Source organism: Rhinolophus ferrumequinum, chromosome 24, assembly GCF_004115265.2.
Source record: "Rhinolophus ferrumequinum isolate MPI-CBG mRhiFer1 chromosome 24, mRhiFer1_v1.p, whole genome shotgun sequence".
In the NCBI taxonomy this organism is placed as follows: Eukaryota; Metazoa; Chordata; class Mammalia; order Chiroptera; family Rhinolophidae; genus Rhinolophus; species Rhinolophus ferrumequinum.
In genome coordinates this window covers 25,343,816-25,361,132 of record NC_046307.1, presented here as the reverse complement: position 1 = coordinate 25,361,132, position 17,317 = coordinate 25,343,816, and the positions used below count along the sequence as shown (strand labels likewise).

The 17,317-nt window shown below is 45.7% G+C and overlaps 1 protein-coding gene across 1 annotated transcript in view; it reads right to left on the bottom strand.

Moving 5' to 3' along the window:
* GALNT10 (polypeptide N-acetylgalactosaminyltransferase 10) overlaps positions 1-17,317 on the bottom strand; it is a 178,605-nt gene that overhangs the window by 59,752 nt on the left and 101,536 nt on the right. Inside the window, exon 4 of the mRNA XM_033096272.1 lies at positions 14,453-14,619. Within this exon, the coding sequence (XP_032952163.1) occupies positions 14,453-14,619 (167 nt within the window). The remainder of the gene's footprint in view (positions 1-14,452; positions 14,620-17,317) is intronic.

The window sequence follows — 17,317 nt, the reverse complement described above, 5'->3', positions numbered from 1 at the left end:
GAATGAACAGTTCTTGGCACATATTAAGTGTTAATAAATGGTGGCATTTATTATTGTTTGATAATTTAAGTTTTGGGGTCTTCAAAGGAGGGTTGAAGGAAAAAGGGACAGGAACACAGAGAATTTCATAACAAGGAATGTGACGTTATCCAGGTTAGGTTACTGCCTATGGCACGGTTATCCTACGGTTGGTTACTCTGAGCCAGCCACTGTGTTCTAAGCTCTCTACGAATAATCTCTCAATTAATCTGCACAACTCTTTACGAAAGTAGCCCAATTTTACTCATTAATGCACAGAGTGGTTATGGACTAGTTCAATGTCACTACCATCTGACTCTAAAGCTAGGGTTCTCAGAAGCCAAGGATTCAAAGCCCAGACAACTTAAGGTTTAAGTTTTGCATTTACGTTTTCAAAAAACAATTTGTACATGCTCAAATTTATGCTGTTATAAAAGCGGTCGGACCGACAAAGGAGATGGTGGTCATTTAAAATTTTGTTCCTAGTACTGCCAAGGTGGGATTTTTGTAATTAAGTTCACTATAGACCTTGGCAAACATCCAAAAAAACTATCAAGAGAGAAAATGCCTACAAATGTTAGATGACTACAAATGCTCAGTCCTGTTGAAAAAGCATACGGGATATGCTGTGTCAGTAACTAGCTGAAATGTTAAAACAGGGTGGAAAAAAAAAAAAAACAGGGTGGATTTTCGACTGCACTAGTCAGATGTATTCAAGGATGAACTCTGGCCCATATGTTAAGTCAGCCGAGAAAAAAACAGGACGTAACGGGTGTTGAGGCGTTGCTGGAGCCTTGCCCTGTGACCACAATGGACGGTCCTGCCAGCAGCAGTATACCCACTGGGGACAGCCTGGACTGGGACACGTGGCTGTGTGCCCGTGTGCTCGACTTCGGGAGGGGCTTGATGGCTTGTGGGGGCCGTGGCCAGCCAGCAACAGGTGTTCCCTGAATGGGGGCAGGAGTTTGTCAGGAACCGGCCATGTGACTAAAGTGCCTAGTGGGACTCCATTTCTCATTCCTAAAATGTGCAGGCTGGGAGAAGATTCCTGAAAACAGTGCAGAAATCCTATGAACCCTGAACTCTGGGAACACAAGGCTTCCTGCCATCATTGGAAACCCTTGATTTCTTCCAGATTTAAAAACAGACTTTGCGTGTGGGTAACTTGCATATGAGTGAACTTGAGGTTTTGCACGTGGAGAGCTCACTAGGAGATAAGATCCGTGGGAGTGTGGGAGAAATATTTCCAAATGAAGGTTGAAATGTGAATAGAACCGGAGTATCTGTTCTTGAACGTACTCTACCACCACGTTGTTTAGAAATTTAGTTTGCAGTGGAAGGAACTTGCGGTTGGGGATGCAGAGTCTCCTGAAATCTGGAAGGAGTCAATGGAAGATCAGGGCAGAAATAGAACCCATTGATGGATATGGCGAAAAGGATGATTTTAATTCAATATCAGGAAACATTTTCCGAAGAGCTGCCCAGTCCATTGCGACACTGTAGCATGGACGTGGCACAGGCACACAGGTGGCCATTAGGACTGCCGATCGAGCCTCCTGGGACACTTGGCAGCAGAAGTAAGCAGGTTAGGACATTGAGGTGAGAACCAGTATCCGGGATACCACAATTGCAGCTTTTCTATTTCCAAAGCCATGAAAGTGGTCAGAAGTGGGCTCACATGCAGCAAGCATTTTCGGGGCAAAAATGGTCCCAGGTCAACATCCCAGAAAAGGCCGGTCATCCGTGAGCCAGGCAGCCAGATTTTTAAATCAGGCACCCCCAAGTTGGTGGAGATGTTGGTCTACCCCAGCATATACGGGACCCACAACAAAAAAGGCAGAGAGCTCTGACTGGGGACCAGGCAGGGACCCAAGCATATGCTCACATCCAAAAAAAAAAGTATTGAACATTTCAGAAGGAATTTATTCCATGCCTGGTGAATTTAGAGTTATGGGCTTGGTTGGGGCCTCAAACAGGTGATTATGGTAATTTAGAGAGAAAGTACCAAGCCATTTCTGTCACAAGGACGTTCCAGCTGGAAAATAATAGTGTCTCCTTGTATTTATAGTGCTGAATACTTTCCAAAGTGCTCTCCCATCTATTATCTCATTTGATCCAGACCACAGGCCAGAGCTGTAGGTTGTGGCTGTGCTGCGGGATCGGAACGTGCCTTCCCCTCTGTGGGCTTCAGTTTCCCTGTGCTGCTCCCAGGATCACTTGCATCGGAATTCCCATAAAAATCTTGTTAGAATGCAGATTCCCGGGCTCCACCTGGACCTGGACTCTCGCTGGGGTGGGGTAAGGCTGGGAATTTGCATGTTAAATATACTTTCCAGGTGATTCTTATGCACACCAAAATCTGAGAACCTGAGAAACTAGTATTTCATAACTCCTCAGCTCGGAGGTCTTGTCATACGAAACACACACTCAGCAACTAAAAAAACCCTGAAAACGGATAAAATTCTGATGAGTGGGGAGAAAACAGTCTAGTGTTGGCCCAGTGTATGCGATCATCCAGATAATAACAGCTTCTCAAGGATATAATTAGTGCTCTCGAAATTGGAATATGACTATTTAATAATTTAAGTGAGATCATCAGGATTAATGAATAGTAGTTGAAATTAAATGTGGGACCATAAATCCACACAGGCCTGTCACAGTGAGGCAAGTGTTTATGACAAGGTGTCCTGGAAAACAGGGGTCTGGCCGAGGCTGAAGTCATTGTAACTTATCTGGTCCCACAAGGGCGTTGTGTTTTTGCACGTAAGGTAATCCAGGGTATACAGTCAAAAAGATCACCCTCCAACTGTATTATAAAACGTTATTTGTGACATATAGCCTGGTGTCCCTATAATCCAGTGTTTTCCAAGTCTGTGCATCATTTCAACTCTATCAAAATAACCTGAGATGCCTGTGAAGAATGCAGATTACTGGGGCCCACCCCAGAACCACTGAATCAGAATCTCTGGGGGGACCCTGGTAACCTGCATTTTAACAAACTCCTCAGTTGCTGCTGACGTGGCTAAGAGCTAAGAACCACTGCATGAACCCCACTGGTACTGGAGACTGTGGGGGACACTCCAGGTGTATGGGCTGTCTGCCTTAAAGTCACTTTCTCCTTGGCCAGCAGACGGGAGGGTTCTCCTCGGGGTTCCTTTCCTTCCTTCCGTGGAAATCAGTATTCTCTTCGACGTCCTCATTGCACTTTTAGCTCATTAGGCTCTTTCACATTTCCAGTGTCATCTAATCCCTATAACACGACTTTGAAGTAGACGGGGGAGCTCCGTGCTCATCCCTGTTCAGTGAATAGTAAGACTAACCGCCACCCTCTGCATCATTAACGAGGACCTTTACTGAGCTTAACCATGGGCTGGGCCCTGCCGTGGTCATCTTCTCACTTAATCCTCACCGCTTTTGGGTTGGGAGTGACGGAAACCCAGCCTCAACTAGTGTACACAAGAAGGGAAGGGGATGGGGAAAGGACAGGGGCAGACTGGCCTGAAGCACATCTGGATTTAGGGTGGGCTCAGCTGGCACCCCAGGCCAGCCCTCTGGATGAGTTACCTCGGCCATGAGGAAGGGACGCCACTGGGCAGACGGGCTGGAGCCGCCCTCGTGGCTGGGGGGGGTCTTCAGACTGGCTGTCCCCCCCGGACCATAAGGCATGGGTTGCAGGGAAGGAGCAGTTCACTAAACTGACTACATCTCCCAGTTTTCCTCCGCCAGAAAAGGGGAAGGAGACGGGGTTTTGTTTCAACTACAAAGAATATTTAGAGTCACCGCTGCTCAGGAATGTCTAGATACAGGTGATTTTCATCCACTCGTGGGTTAAAGTGTCCTTCTTCTGTCATGTGGCAGCAGGGACATGTTTTCTGGGGAAGGTCAGGCTGGTCTTTCCTCCCGCCTGGTGAAAACAATTCTGCTGACTGTCGTGGAGGTTCTGGGCAGGTAATTATTAGTTTGAGTTTTCCATTAACAGAGAGTGGAGTGTGGCTATTATTTAGAATATTCTAGATCATATATTTGGACAGCATACAGAAAAAAAAACCCAAAAAAACAACAACTAACAGTTTCTGAGAAGACTAGGCAGAAAACATAGCCTTATAATTCCACCTGTTTTCACCCTCACTGCATATTAGCAATGCCCAATAAACCCCATTCATTACCAGACACAGGAGCAGAGCACAAACAGAGGATAGTGGGAGTTATTGGTTATTTTGAGGCTCCTGGTTGCTCATAAATAATGTGGGCATCTCTGAAGAGGTTTGCATTTCTGAAGCAAACAAAATTAATTTTTTTTTTTTATTCTGGGAGGAATGAACATTTTGGTCCTTTAGGAGAAGGAAGTGAGTGTATACAAGGAGCCCAAAGGTTGGAAGAGGCGGGATGCAACAGTGAATGCTTTACAGGAACCAACGTCCCGACATCACACAAGAGGAAAGGATGTTACTATGGCCTTTACACGTGTCTGTTTCTTTGTTCTATATAATGATGCAAAAATTACACTTTCATGAGATTTTCCTGTTTGAGATAGTAAGGCGAGAGAAAAGAGAAATGAAACTTTCAATGCCCGTGAACACTGTATTGCTTGATAGTGCTACAATTTCCTCCTTTTGATTTTTGGAATAAATAAGTGATGTAGAAATGTGTGGATTTGGCCTTCTTGATCTTCAGAGCTGTCAACTGTTTCCTATTTTTGGCTATGAAAATTGGTAACGTTTTAAGCCTCTCGTGTTTGCAGATCTGAAGGTGTCTCTGGATTCACATCAAACCAGAATTGGCTCTGGAGTCTGGCTGCCTAATAAAGACGTGACTGAACCTTCCAGGGGCTGGCAGTTCTGTGAGGAAACTGGGAAAAATCCCTCCAAGTTTCTTTTTCTTGCAATGGGTCCATGTCATAGCCGCCCGGTGGGTGCTGAGCAGTAGGTTAGAGCTAGTACCTACTTCTGGGCCAATGTGATCGATTAATGTGGTAGGACCAATAGTATTGAGAGGATTTGGAGAACATGTATAGTGAATGAAAGGTGCAGAACACACTTGTTAGACATATGGATGTGTATCTAATGTCATGGCAAGCACTTCATATCTTTACCTAAAAGTTTTGCTGTTTTTTTTACCTAAAAGTTGTTTTATTTGGGAGGTGGGATATACAGAGGAAGTGAATTTCTTATACTTTGGTTTGAACTTGCTACTAAATGTGCATTTGCCCTTTATGCGAATGTTGGCCACTAAAAGGCTTCCTATAAAATTAGGTACATGGTTAAATGGCTCACAACACTGTCTGGCACATAGTAAGTGCGACATGGGTGTTAGGTGGCATTATTATTGCTATTATTGCCATTCCCCTCTGTGATGCAGCCCTTTCAGCTCCCCATTTATCAAGTTAAATGTGAAGGACGGGAAAGGGACTTGGCTGGTTTGCAGTAGATCAAGCTAGGTACTAAGGGACCTATTACTTTTATTTCGGCCTCAAATCTCATCTCCCGCTAGACCCTGAGTAAATAACAATTCACATCGGACTTAAGCCGGCAGAAAGGCCCAGGAACTTTCTAAAGACAGACTATGACTGGAAGGGGGCAGCTTTGTGACTCTCTCTCTGAGGACCTTATTCCAAGGACCTCCAATAAACTGCTCCATTGGGTTTTTGCTTCCCCCCATTACGTTTTTAAGGAAACACTAAAACAGTGGAAAAGGTTAGATTTTAATCCTCAGAAGAAAACCAGGAGAATATTCAGCAATTTAGCACAGTTTTGCTGTGCCAAGTTTTTAAAATGTAGAGAGAAGGCTCGCCTACCTCAGTAGAAGCGCTGCATTTCTGAAAATATAATGCAGCTATTTTCCACTACAGAAATGATGCTTTCCCAAATATCAGAGCTTTTGATGCTTCAGATGCAATCTGAGTGATTTCTTTGATATTTTTTTGCTATCGCAGTAAATCATTTATACAGTGCTCGATTCACAAAATCCTGTTTTTTAAAGATGCACAAACTATCCTATAAACCTATTGACTCCTGCATCCTGTGTTCCTGCCAGATATCCACCAAAAGGTTTATAGATTTCCCTCATTATAAACTAATTGATATTCTGTAACAGCTTAAATCTTCTTAGCAGTTCTCTCCTTTGGAGTCTGACAGAGAAGAGTTCAGGATGTCAGATATTAAAGGAAAAGAGACTCAAGAAGTGTGTGGATTTCCTTAGTGGGAAGACACCCCACAGACTGATCCTTAAGATGTGGGATTCTTAAGATTATGGGACCCTCTTGTCAAATGGGGTTACCAACCTAAGGGCAGGGACACAGTTTAGGCCACCTACCACCGATCTCTCTGAGCCTCAGTTTTGTCATCTGTAAGATGGATCTGCTTCCCCTGCCCTCATATTTCCATAGAAAGAACAATATTTCACTTTTGGGTGTTCGGGGGAAGGGAAGCTGGGCAGGCCAAAGTACGAACTGTTGTTTTCACTGCACGGCCTGCTTTGTCCTTTCCCCCCGTAGTGGGCTCATTGGCACAGGCTCTGCCCTGCCAGGGAGGCCCACAGACCCTCAGCTGCTACGCCTGTCCCTGGGTCAGCTGGTTCAGGAGGAAAGTGGTAGGAACAGATCCATGTTGTGTTCTCTGGCTCTGCCTCTCTAACAATACAGCTAATATTCTGGGTCACTCGACTCCTGGCTCAGTCAACTATTTCACAGTTGACTCAGAGGAAGAGAGATCTGATAGTTATTTTACAGTGACAAGGGGACATGACTGTTAAGCGAGAGAAACTAGGGTACAAAGTTAAATATATTGGATGTCCACTACACAAAGCGCAATGGAGAGGGACTAAATGTAGATTCACATTATGGAATATTATCTAGCTATTAAAAAACAGATGAGTTAGCTCTATATCTATTGACCTGAGAGATATCTGTGACACATTAACAGGAAAAAAAAAAGAGTAATGTGTATAGAATGATCCCATTAAAATGGGAAAATACCACATAAAGATTAGGAATTAAGGTTCTAGAATCAGAATGCACGGTCTTAAATCAAAGCTCTGCCTCTTTGACCTAAGTACAGGTTAGCCTATCTCAGTTTTCTCACCTGTAAATGGGAATAAAGACATCACTCCTTTTTGTAAGTAGAACAAAGAGGTTTGAGACCATGGAGTCCAGTGGTTTCACACTGAGGGTGACAGAATTCACAACAGTGGTAATGAATGGGGGCATGCATTTAGTGCACAGCAAATGCTCAGTACGCATTAGTGCTTGTTATTCCACGCTGTTACATGTTAGTATTATTATGCAGATGGTCTAGAATGATACCCACTAGACTATTAATATTAGTCACCTCACTTGGGGTGAAAGACGAGGGGATTGGGAAGGTATGAAAAAGAAAAGGAAAATAAAGACACAGGGAACCAAAGAAGGCATACAAATGGCAGATAAGCATATGAAAAGATGCTCACCGGCAAATGTCATTAGGGAATTGCAAATTAGAACGACAACAAGATACCACTACAGCACCAAACGCTGGCCTGGCGCTGGCCAGGATGTGAAGCAACAGGAACTCTCGTTCAGTGATTAGGGGAATGCAAAATGGGACTAGTCACTTTGGAAGACAGTCTGACAGTTTCTCATACAACTAAACATACTGTTACTGGGTTAACCAGCAATTGCCCTCCTTGGTATTTATCTGAGAGTGGAAAACTTATGTCCACACAAAAACCTGTACACAGAGGTTTGTAGCAGCTTTATTCATAACTGCCCAAACTTGGAAGCAACCAAGATGTCCTACAGTAGAGGAATGGAGAAATAAATTGCGGACCATCCAGACAGCGGAATATTATTCAGTGCTAAAAAGAAAGGAGCTACAAGCCATGAAAAGACCTGGGGAAACCTTAAATGCATATTCCTAAGTGAAATAAGCCCCTCTGAAAAGGCTACATACGGTATGATTCCAATTATACTAGACATTCTTGAAAAGACAAAACTATGGAGACTGTAAAAAAGCGAACGGTTGCCAGGGGTTATGGGGGAGGGAGGGATGAACAAGCAGAGCACAGGGTTTTGAGAGCAGTGAAACTGTTTTGTATGATAATGGTGGACGTATGCCATTATACACTTGTCAAAACCCATAGCATGTACACCACCAAGAATAAACCCTAATATACACTATGAATTTTGAGTGTCAATGATGGATCAACATACGTTCCCAAGTTATAACAAACACACCGCTCGGGTACAGGGTAGGACATTGATGGGGGAGGGGACAATGTAGGAGAAGCTGTGTGTGTGTGGAGTGTGGAGGGGTACACGGGAACTCTGTACTTTCAGCTTAATTTTGTTGTGAACCTAAAATTGCTCTGAAAAAGAAAGTATTAAAAAACACCAATACTGGCAGGGCGGCGGGAGGAGCCTAAATGTTAACAGTAATTGCCGACAGGTGATGAGATCATGGGCGGCTCTTTCTGCATTTCCCACATTTTCTCCTAGCCTGTTCTCATGTTGTTCCCTCTGCCTGGAAAATTCTTCCCCCTCCTCCACCCCGGGGAGTAATATCTACTTAGCCCTTGTGATTGAGTTTAGCTGGACTTTTCTCTGGGAGGTCTTCCCTGATTTTCTCCATCCTCCACAGCACCTGACCTCCACCAAGGGGTACATATTCCGTGATCTGACAACTGCCCCTTATCTTGTCTGTCTGCCCTGCTGGATGCGAGCCTCCGAACGGAAGTCTGCTTTATTCCCAGAACCTAGTGCAGCATCTGGCACAGAGTCATTTCATGAATTTTGTTGAAATTCAGTTCATGAATAGGAATTAAATCAGGACAAACAGAGAGAAAAACAAAATAAGCAGCACACAACTTAAGGTGAAAGAACCCAAGTAATACAGTGAAAGTGGGGAATAGCTATCCGACAGCTATGGTGCTACTGGATGCAAGTTAAGGCTGTCGGAGAGATGACAGGAAACGAGGACTGGATACTTATGGGGCAGTGTCAAGAGCAGGATGTTCAAATGCAAATCAGGTCAGAGCAAAGGGATTCCCGTGCTGCTTGCTGTGTCCCCATGACTAGCACGGTGTGAGCGAGCAGGTCAGAGTTAACTACCCCATCAAGGAAAGAGGACCTCTGACCTGGCTCACTAGTGAGGGTCTCTACTCTGTGACCTACTGGGTCCTGCAAGGTCCCTACGCCTTCCTGCACCACTCACTGCCAACAATCTATCTGTGCAAATACTTAAGAACTTCCTTTTATGGAGCGCTTCACTGTGTCCATTTTTGTTTGTTTATTTGTTGACAGGGACTTCAGTTGGCGAAAATGCTGTCAGTGAGCTCGTACCGTAGCCTTTCATTTCTGTACCTCATCATTCCAGCCAGCCGACAGTTCCTCTAAAGACAATAAAACCCTTCCCGTTACTGCCTATCCGATTTTTCTGCAAAACCAGCACTGTTTGAAAGGGGGGAAGGGAAAAAGGGGACTAGAAAGAAACAAATGAACCAAGGCCCCGCTGGTGCTTCCTACTAAAAATCTTCCGATCCAGACAGTGCAATCTGGAGGCAGGTCTGCCGCCCTACACTCTCACCTCTCTCTCCCACTAGAGCAGAAACACCTCCACGTCCTCCCAATCCTCAAGCAAAGCTCACACATTTGAAGAGCTTTCGGAGACCCCTAGATTCTGCAGTGCCCTATTTGTAAGCAGGGCCAGGATTAGTCCGGTGTCAGCGTCTGGCTCCACACCAGTCTCTAGTGCTGCCTGCACAGAGCTCAGGATCTTATTTCAAGAATTCATCTGCTCCAATTTTGTCTCCTACTCAAGGTCCCGACCCTCAGCTGAATTACAATTAGTTGCCCTGAGGATCCTGGAGGAGACTCATTTCAGAGGAAAATGCCTTCTGCTAGGCAGCGCCAATCTAGCCTGTAGTTAGTGTCTATGAATTTCAACTCTGAGAACGCCTTTGCTCATGCATCCCTGAGAAATCTGTCTTTCACGATGGCCCATATTTGCCGTACTTGAGACAAGCCTCTCCATAATCCCGAAATTGTTTCTCCCAAATCTCATTTTTAAAACAATCACTGCTGAGTAAGTTTTCTTCCAAAGCTGCCTTAAGAATTGCTTTTTGAAACAAGAATAATGATTGCTTTTCTGAAAAAAACATGCAGGTTGCAAAATGTGACAGCTAATGTGCAGGACTGAGGGGTGTGAGGTAAGCGTTTTCCTCTGGGCCCTGATGCCTGATAATCATTGAGAAAAAGGAGCAACAATCAGGGGCCTTGGTTCTCATTCTCATCTGTGAAATGGGACAGTATTTGGTCTCTTTTCTCCCTTATTGGGGTATGCAGAGGGCACCGCATTGGATTAATACTTTTGCTCTCTGGAGAAGTTGATGCACTTGGAGAATGTCCTTCTTATGAAGTTTACCTTTTCTTTTTCAGTTGTTACAATTTTTTATTGTGAACAGTGGAGGGGGGTTATTATTTTTATCGCTGAGTACAACATTAAGGAAATTGGGATATTAGAGGTGTAAACCATCATAGTCCAGGACTGGCTGTACTTGATAATGAGCTCTTTTTAGCAGGAAGCTTGCTCTTTAAGACAATGGGAAAGTAATTTATTGAGACGTGTCCTTGGGGACAGAAAGGAGTAATGCACGTCTGCAGATACTCCACGTAACCAGCTCAGGCGATGAGGGACGAGCCTGTTCTAGGAGGCCGGACGCGGCATCCTCATCCCTCCTTGACAACCAGCTGGCTATGTGCTCCCGGGAAAGCCATCCCCTGCTCCAGACTTCGGGTTTCCCACTTGTGAAAGGAGCAGGCTGAGGTACATCTCTAATTTTCACACATCTTTAAGCAGTGGAGCTCCCATTAGCGAACAATTTTTCAGAAAGCAAATAGAGACCATGCCAGGAGAAGCACCTGAACCCCACTTGCATCTGTAGGTTTCTCCGTACCCCTTACCGTGCGCCCCAAAGCATTCCTGGGCCCTCAGCTGCTCTGGGGTGCACAGTGACAGCCAGTAGCCTAAATGACCTTGACATTTTTTGTAATTGAACAAGGAGAAATACTTGTTTCTAATCCAGCTGATGCTTGGTGTATTCTGCCTCTGGAGGGAACTAATGTCCTATGACACTCAAAGAGGGTCCGCCCCCAGGACAGCTGATTCTCCAGAAAACAGGTGACAGGGACCTGAGCCTGAAACACAAAGATGTGGGCCAGAGCCAGTCACAGAACAAACTGCTGTGTCTTCCACGGCCACATCTCTCTCACTGGCTGGAGATGATCCTGGTCTAGTGATAGTTTGTGTGCGTGGATGTAGCTGCTGTATATGATTTCTTCCTCCTTCCTCATTCATTCATTCATTCATTCATGCATTCACTAATTCACAAACATTTATTAACCACCTGCTTCTAGACCACAAGTGGTCTAGGAGAGTGAGAGCAAACAGGTGACCAGAGAGCCATGCATTCACACATGCAGAACAGTGATGAGTGGGAGTGATGAGGGACCTAACTGAAGATGGTGCGAGAGGAGCCAGCTGTGGGAAGAGCTGGGAAGAGGATGTCCAGGCAGAGGAAACAGCATGGGAAGATCAAAGGCAGGATGGAGCCCTGCGGGGCCTGGCTCTCAGAGGGAAAAAGTCAGTGAGGGAGTGCCGGACCACAGTGGCGAGCCTGCTCTGAGAGGGCGGGCTGTCCATACCTGAGGGAGGGCTCAGGTGTTCACCCCAAGGAACAGAGGCTGTTTGTGCTGCAGTGTAGTATTGGAAATCAAGTCACCAGGGAGCAGTGCAAGCATTTATTTTCCTTTTCACTGCCTGGCTGCAAGCCCTTGGCCTGTGGGAGGCAGGCCCAAACTGGGAGAAGGCAGAGGCTGGGAGAGGAGACCGGGTACAGGAAAGCAGAAGACAGGGAGGAAAAGGCGGTGGTAGAGATCATCCATACCTTTGTATTCTCAATTTCCACACACGGATGTTGGACAGTGAAGAGGGCAAATGGGGAAAAAAATGGACTCATTTGGAATATGGTGTTGGAGGAATGCTTCACAGATACCCTGGACCGCCAGGAAGACAAACAAGTGGGTCCCAGAGCAAATTAAGCCTGAAATGTTGCTGGAGGCAAATATAACAAAACTGAAGCTGTCCTACTTTGGGCACATCATGAGAAGGCCGGGTGCTTTGTAAAAGACAATAATGCCAGGAAAAATAGAAGACAGCAGGAAAAGAGGACGAGCAAACATGAGGTGGAATGAATGACTCCATAAAGAAGGCATAGGCAGGAGTCTGCAGGCGCCGAGTAGGGCTGTGAGCACAGGACACTGCAGCTGTCACTCATTCATAGGGACACCAGGTGGCAGGGATGACTCAACAGCACAGAACACATACAGAGCACGGACCCGGGGCTGCGGTCCCCAGGCCTGGGTCTTCTACTCTCTGCCTACGTGACTCTGGGCAAGTCACTTAACCCCAGCTCCTCATTGGAGACTCAGGGATCCGGAGGCCTCACTCAGAGCATGTTCTCAAGAATAAATGAGATACCACAAAGGCCTGGTTCATTTGTGGCCCCTTAGATGGTGAACGGACAGGAGACGATTTAGGTGGAGGTGAGACAACAGGGCATTTGTTTAGTGTTTTATAATTTGCAAAGCCATTTCACCCACAGAGAGGGGAAGACCATGCCTGCACCTCCACGTCTGACTCCCCCTCCTATAACGCCCATGGGTAATGTCAGTAATAAAGATAACAATGCCGAGCTTAAATGTTTATTTCTAATGTTCACTGTGCCAAGCACTGTCCTGAGCACTTTACATGCAGTGACTCATTTAATAGTCACAGCCACCTAAGAGGTACATACTGTCATGGTCCCATTGTATAGATGCGGGAACCGAAGCACAGAGAGGTCAGGGGAGGAGGTCAAGGTCACAGATGTAGTAAAGTGACAGGGCCAGGACCAAAGACGTAACTCCTGCCAGGCTCTCTGCTAAAGAACGAACAGGGCTATGGAGACAAGGGACACACCCCGGGCTTCAGTGGGCTGACGGACCGCGCTGCAGAAACACAAATGCATCTCACATACGGCACTAGATGCTACTGTGACATAGCGGAAGTACTAAGGGAACAGAGGAAGGCGCGCTGATCAAATATGTATTAAGCACCTACTATCTGCGTAAGGAGCTGGGCATGAGCGGTGAACAGGACGGAGGTGGTGGTCCTGCTCTCAGACTGGACAGTCTAATAGGGGAGACCTGCAGCTTCCAATGCTGCCATGTTATATGCCTTTGTATTTTCATTCTGCCAGTGATAAGAGCTGAGCCGGACAAGGAAAAGGTCCCAGGAGAATGAGTGTAGGTGAAGAGTTAGGAAAGACGTTTAGAGGTGGTAGGAATTGAGTCCAAGACGGGTGTGTATGTGGGTATGTGCACACGTGCGCACACACACACGGACACACCACACCAAGGACTCTCTACTAAAGGCAGGTAATGAACAGTGTGGTGCTAAATATGAGGTGACACGCAGGTCAACTTTGATTGTTCCGGAGTGTACTCACACTCCCTCTCTTCACTACCTGTTAGCGCCTCTGCAGGAAGGTGAGCAGAGGAGAGGACTTCTCTTGATTTTGCTGCAACTGGTTGAAACTTTGATAAAAAGAATAAACTTGAGACCACTGGCTGAAAGGCAGTGTGGTCCAGTGGTTAAGATCATATTTTGGGGCCAGACAGACATGGTTCAGTCACCCCATCACCATCTAAGAGCTATGTGACCGAGCGTCACTTAACCTCTCCGAGCCTCAGTTTTCACATCTGTTAAATGGTGTGGCAGATACTATAGGGGGTTTCACTCAACACTTGTAATCCACCTCTCCCTTTCCTTTCTCTACTACAGAGGCCCCAAATCAAAACCCTCACATGTCCAACCACTCTTGCAAATAGGTGTGCCCAGATGTCAGAGTTGTGGCCAAAAGTATTTCCTGAATAAGAAGGCAGTCTTGCAAGGAAGAGGTTTTGCTCTTTGCCCTTCTTCCTTCTTCCTGCCTGGAAGGTAGACTTTCCCAAGGTCCAGCAGCCCTTTTGTGAACATGAGGATGAGGAAGCAGAGAGAGAGAGAAGCCTGGTTCTCTGATGAGAGCCTCGAGCAGCTGTACCAACCCTCACCCTTATTATGAAATGAATAGAGAAACCCCTTACTTGTCTGAGCTATTGTTGATCATGTTTTCTGTTATTCGCATTTGAACGCATGTCTATACTGATACAAATGGGATAAAAAATGGAACCTCCTTCATGGGTGGTTGTGAGAACTGGGTGAGATAATGTATGTACAGTGCCAGGTTCATGGCCGGGCACACAGCGAGTGTCAGTAAATGGGGGCCCATACGCTGGTGCTGCTGAAGAAGGGAAAACCCGCCACCCCTCTGGTAGTCACAGGACACAGCGTGGAGGGCAGAGGCTGAGTGGGACGGGCCCTACCTCGGTCACTGAAGTCATCCACCAGCACGATCTCGGCGATCAGCTCCGGCGGGGAGCGGTTCAGCACGCTGTGCACGGTGCGGAGCAGGGAGGACCAGCCCTCGTTGTGGAAGGGGATGATGATGCTGGTGTTGGGGAGTGTCTCCAGGTAGCGCTTGCTGACGCAGCTAGAGGGAGACACAGGACAAGGGGAGGACAGGTTCAGCTCTCCTCCGGCCAAAAGAGAACTCAGTCGCGCACATAGTTTGGCTAATGGCAAATCCCACTCCCTCTCCAGCCTGCAGGGAACACGGGAAAGTCACTTGAGAACCTTCTTCTACAGGGCATCCTGAAGCCCTGCCTCCAAACTCTGCACACCCAGTACACAGGGATACACACACAAGACCCCGAACGACGACTGCCGATGCGGGCGGAGCAGCACCGGGGCTCGGTGCTCTACACGCACTCACTTGTTGAAGCCTTGATCGTGACAGGAAGACGGCTGCCCTCCCTCAGCTCAGGACTCCACGTGGAGGACACTCTCTCTGCCTGCTTCTCTCCCCGCCCCACCCGCCCCCTGCCCCGGCCATTCCTCTCCAATGGAGGAGAGACGAAGCCATCTATCCACGCCTCTGGAAGAATACGCGGGGCTTCATTGGCTCAGCCTCCTCTCCTCCCCTCCACGAGCTCCACCAGCAGCCGGCACACGTTCTCCTCTGTTCTCCACCAACCCCGTGGTAAACTTGGGGGTGGAAGGCCCTGCATCTGGGGGCCTTTAATATCGTAACACCCAAAAGAATTAACATAGTTTCTTAAGAGCATCAGCTATCTAGTTGGCGTTCAAATTTCCCTGATTCTTCTGTCTTTTTACAGTTGGGTTGTATAAATCAGGATCAAGACAAGGTCCATAGACTGCCTTCAGCTGATGTGTCTCCTAAGTCTCTTTTTTTCCCCTTACAATTTATTGCAGAAACTGGGTCATTTGTCCTATAGGCTTTTCCACAGTCTGCACTTTGCTGCTTGCATTGCTGTGGTGTCTCTGAACAGGTTCCTCTGTCTGCCCTCCTATGGTTCCTGCAAACTGGTAGTTGGATTTAGAGGCCTGATGTAATTTGACGAGATACGCTGGTAACCTCTTCCTAGATGGTGGTGTGAGCATGCCATGGGAAACACGCAACGTCCCGTCGTCTCTCCTTTTGTGATGCTGGTAAGCCACTGGTGATCAGTGTCAATTCTCTATTTCATCAGGGGTTTGCAAAAGGGAGATATTGTACTTCTACCATTCTTCATGTACTATCTGGAATAGTTCTATCAAGAAAAACTACCACGTCAACTATTTGGATCCCCTGAAGTACAGGAAGGACAGGATAAATTCTTGACTCTTTGTTTACCAGTTTTCAGAAGGACTAGCATCCTCCAAAGATGGCCAATTACTTGTTTTCATTATGAAAACTCATAAATTTTAACATAATTAATACGTTTCAATTCAATGCGAGCATTATTCTTATTGGTTCCCAAATAAGCCCGTCTTTAGCCCAAGGGAGTCTTCTCAAGTTGGCTCCTAATCCTTTGAACAATGCTGCAGAGTACTGATGGCTTCCTTGCTTTCTGATAAAAGATGTCAGAAGGCTCTCCAGGCTTAACTTGTATTACTTCCTGCCCTAACCTGGTATCAGCCATTCTGCCAAGGAACCCTAGCTCCTTAATTCATCCCACCATTCACACACTGCAGTGTGGGCACTAAGGGTATTCCTTACTACTGTGTTGGTTATGGTTTCTATGCATCTGCAGTGGTCAGAGCTAGAAATATGTTTTCATAGATACATCATGAGTTTACGCAGAAATTTTGTATTTAATATATAGGATTACGGAGTTTTACTGAACATTAATTTTATATTGTATCTGCTTTTATTGAGGTATAAGTCACATACCATAAAATACAACATAAAATTCACCCTCTTACACTGTATAAGTTAGTAGTTTTTAATATATTCACAAAGTGGCACAACTGTCACCACTATCAATTCCAGAAAACATTGCCATCACCACCAAAAGAAACTTCATATACATCAGCAGTCATCACCCGTTATTCCCTTCCCCCAGTGCTTGGCAACCACTAATTTGTTTTCTGTTTCCATCCTGAACTTTTTATATAAGTGGAATGATATAATATGTCATCTTTTGTGTCTGGTTTCTTTCACTCAGCATAATGTTTTCGAGGTTCATCCACGTTGTAGCATGTGCCCGTAGTTTATTTTTTTTCATGGCTACATACTGTTCCACTGTATATGGATCCACCACATTTTATTTGTTTACCACACTCATCAACTGATGGACATTTGCCTTGCTTCCTTTGGCTACTCTGAATAATCCTGCTAGGAACATTCATATACAAGTTTTTGTGTAGACATATGGTTTGGATTATCTTGGGTATATAACAAGGTGTAGAGCTGCTGGATCATGAAGTACCTTCATGCTTCACTCGTAAAGTGAAACTACCAAATGGCTTTCTAAAGTGGCAGCATCAGTTTACATTCCCATCAGCAATGCGTAAGCGTCCCAATTTCTTACCAACTCTTGCTTTTGTCCATCTTTCTGATGATCGCCATCCCAGTGGGTGTGAAGTGGTATCTCATTATGGTTTGATTTGCATTTTCCTTATGAGTAATGATGTTGTGTATATTTTCAGGCACTTATTGGCCAACTGTATATCTTCTTTGGAGAAATGTCTAGTAAATATGTTTTTTCATTTTTAGATGGCGCCTTGCTAGTGTCTAGAAATGCAATTAATTTGTTTATTGAGCTTGTATTCTACGTCTTGTTGAACTTATTTATTAGTTCTAACACTTTCTTTTTCTTTTGGTGGGTCCCATAGGATTTTCTATG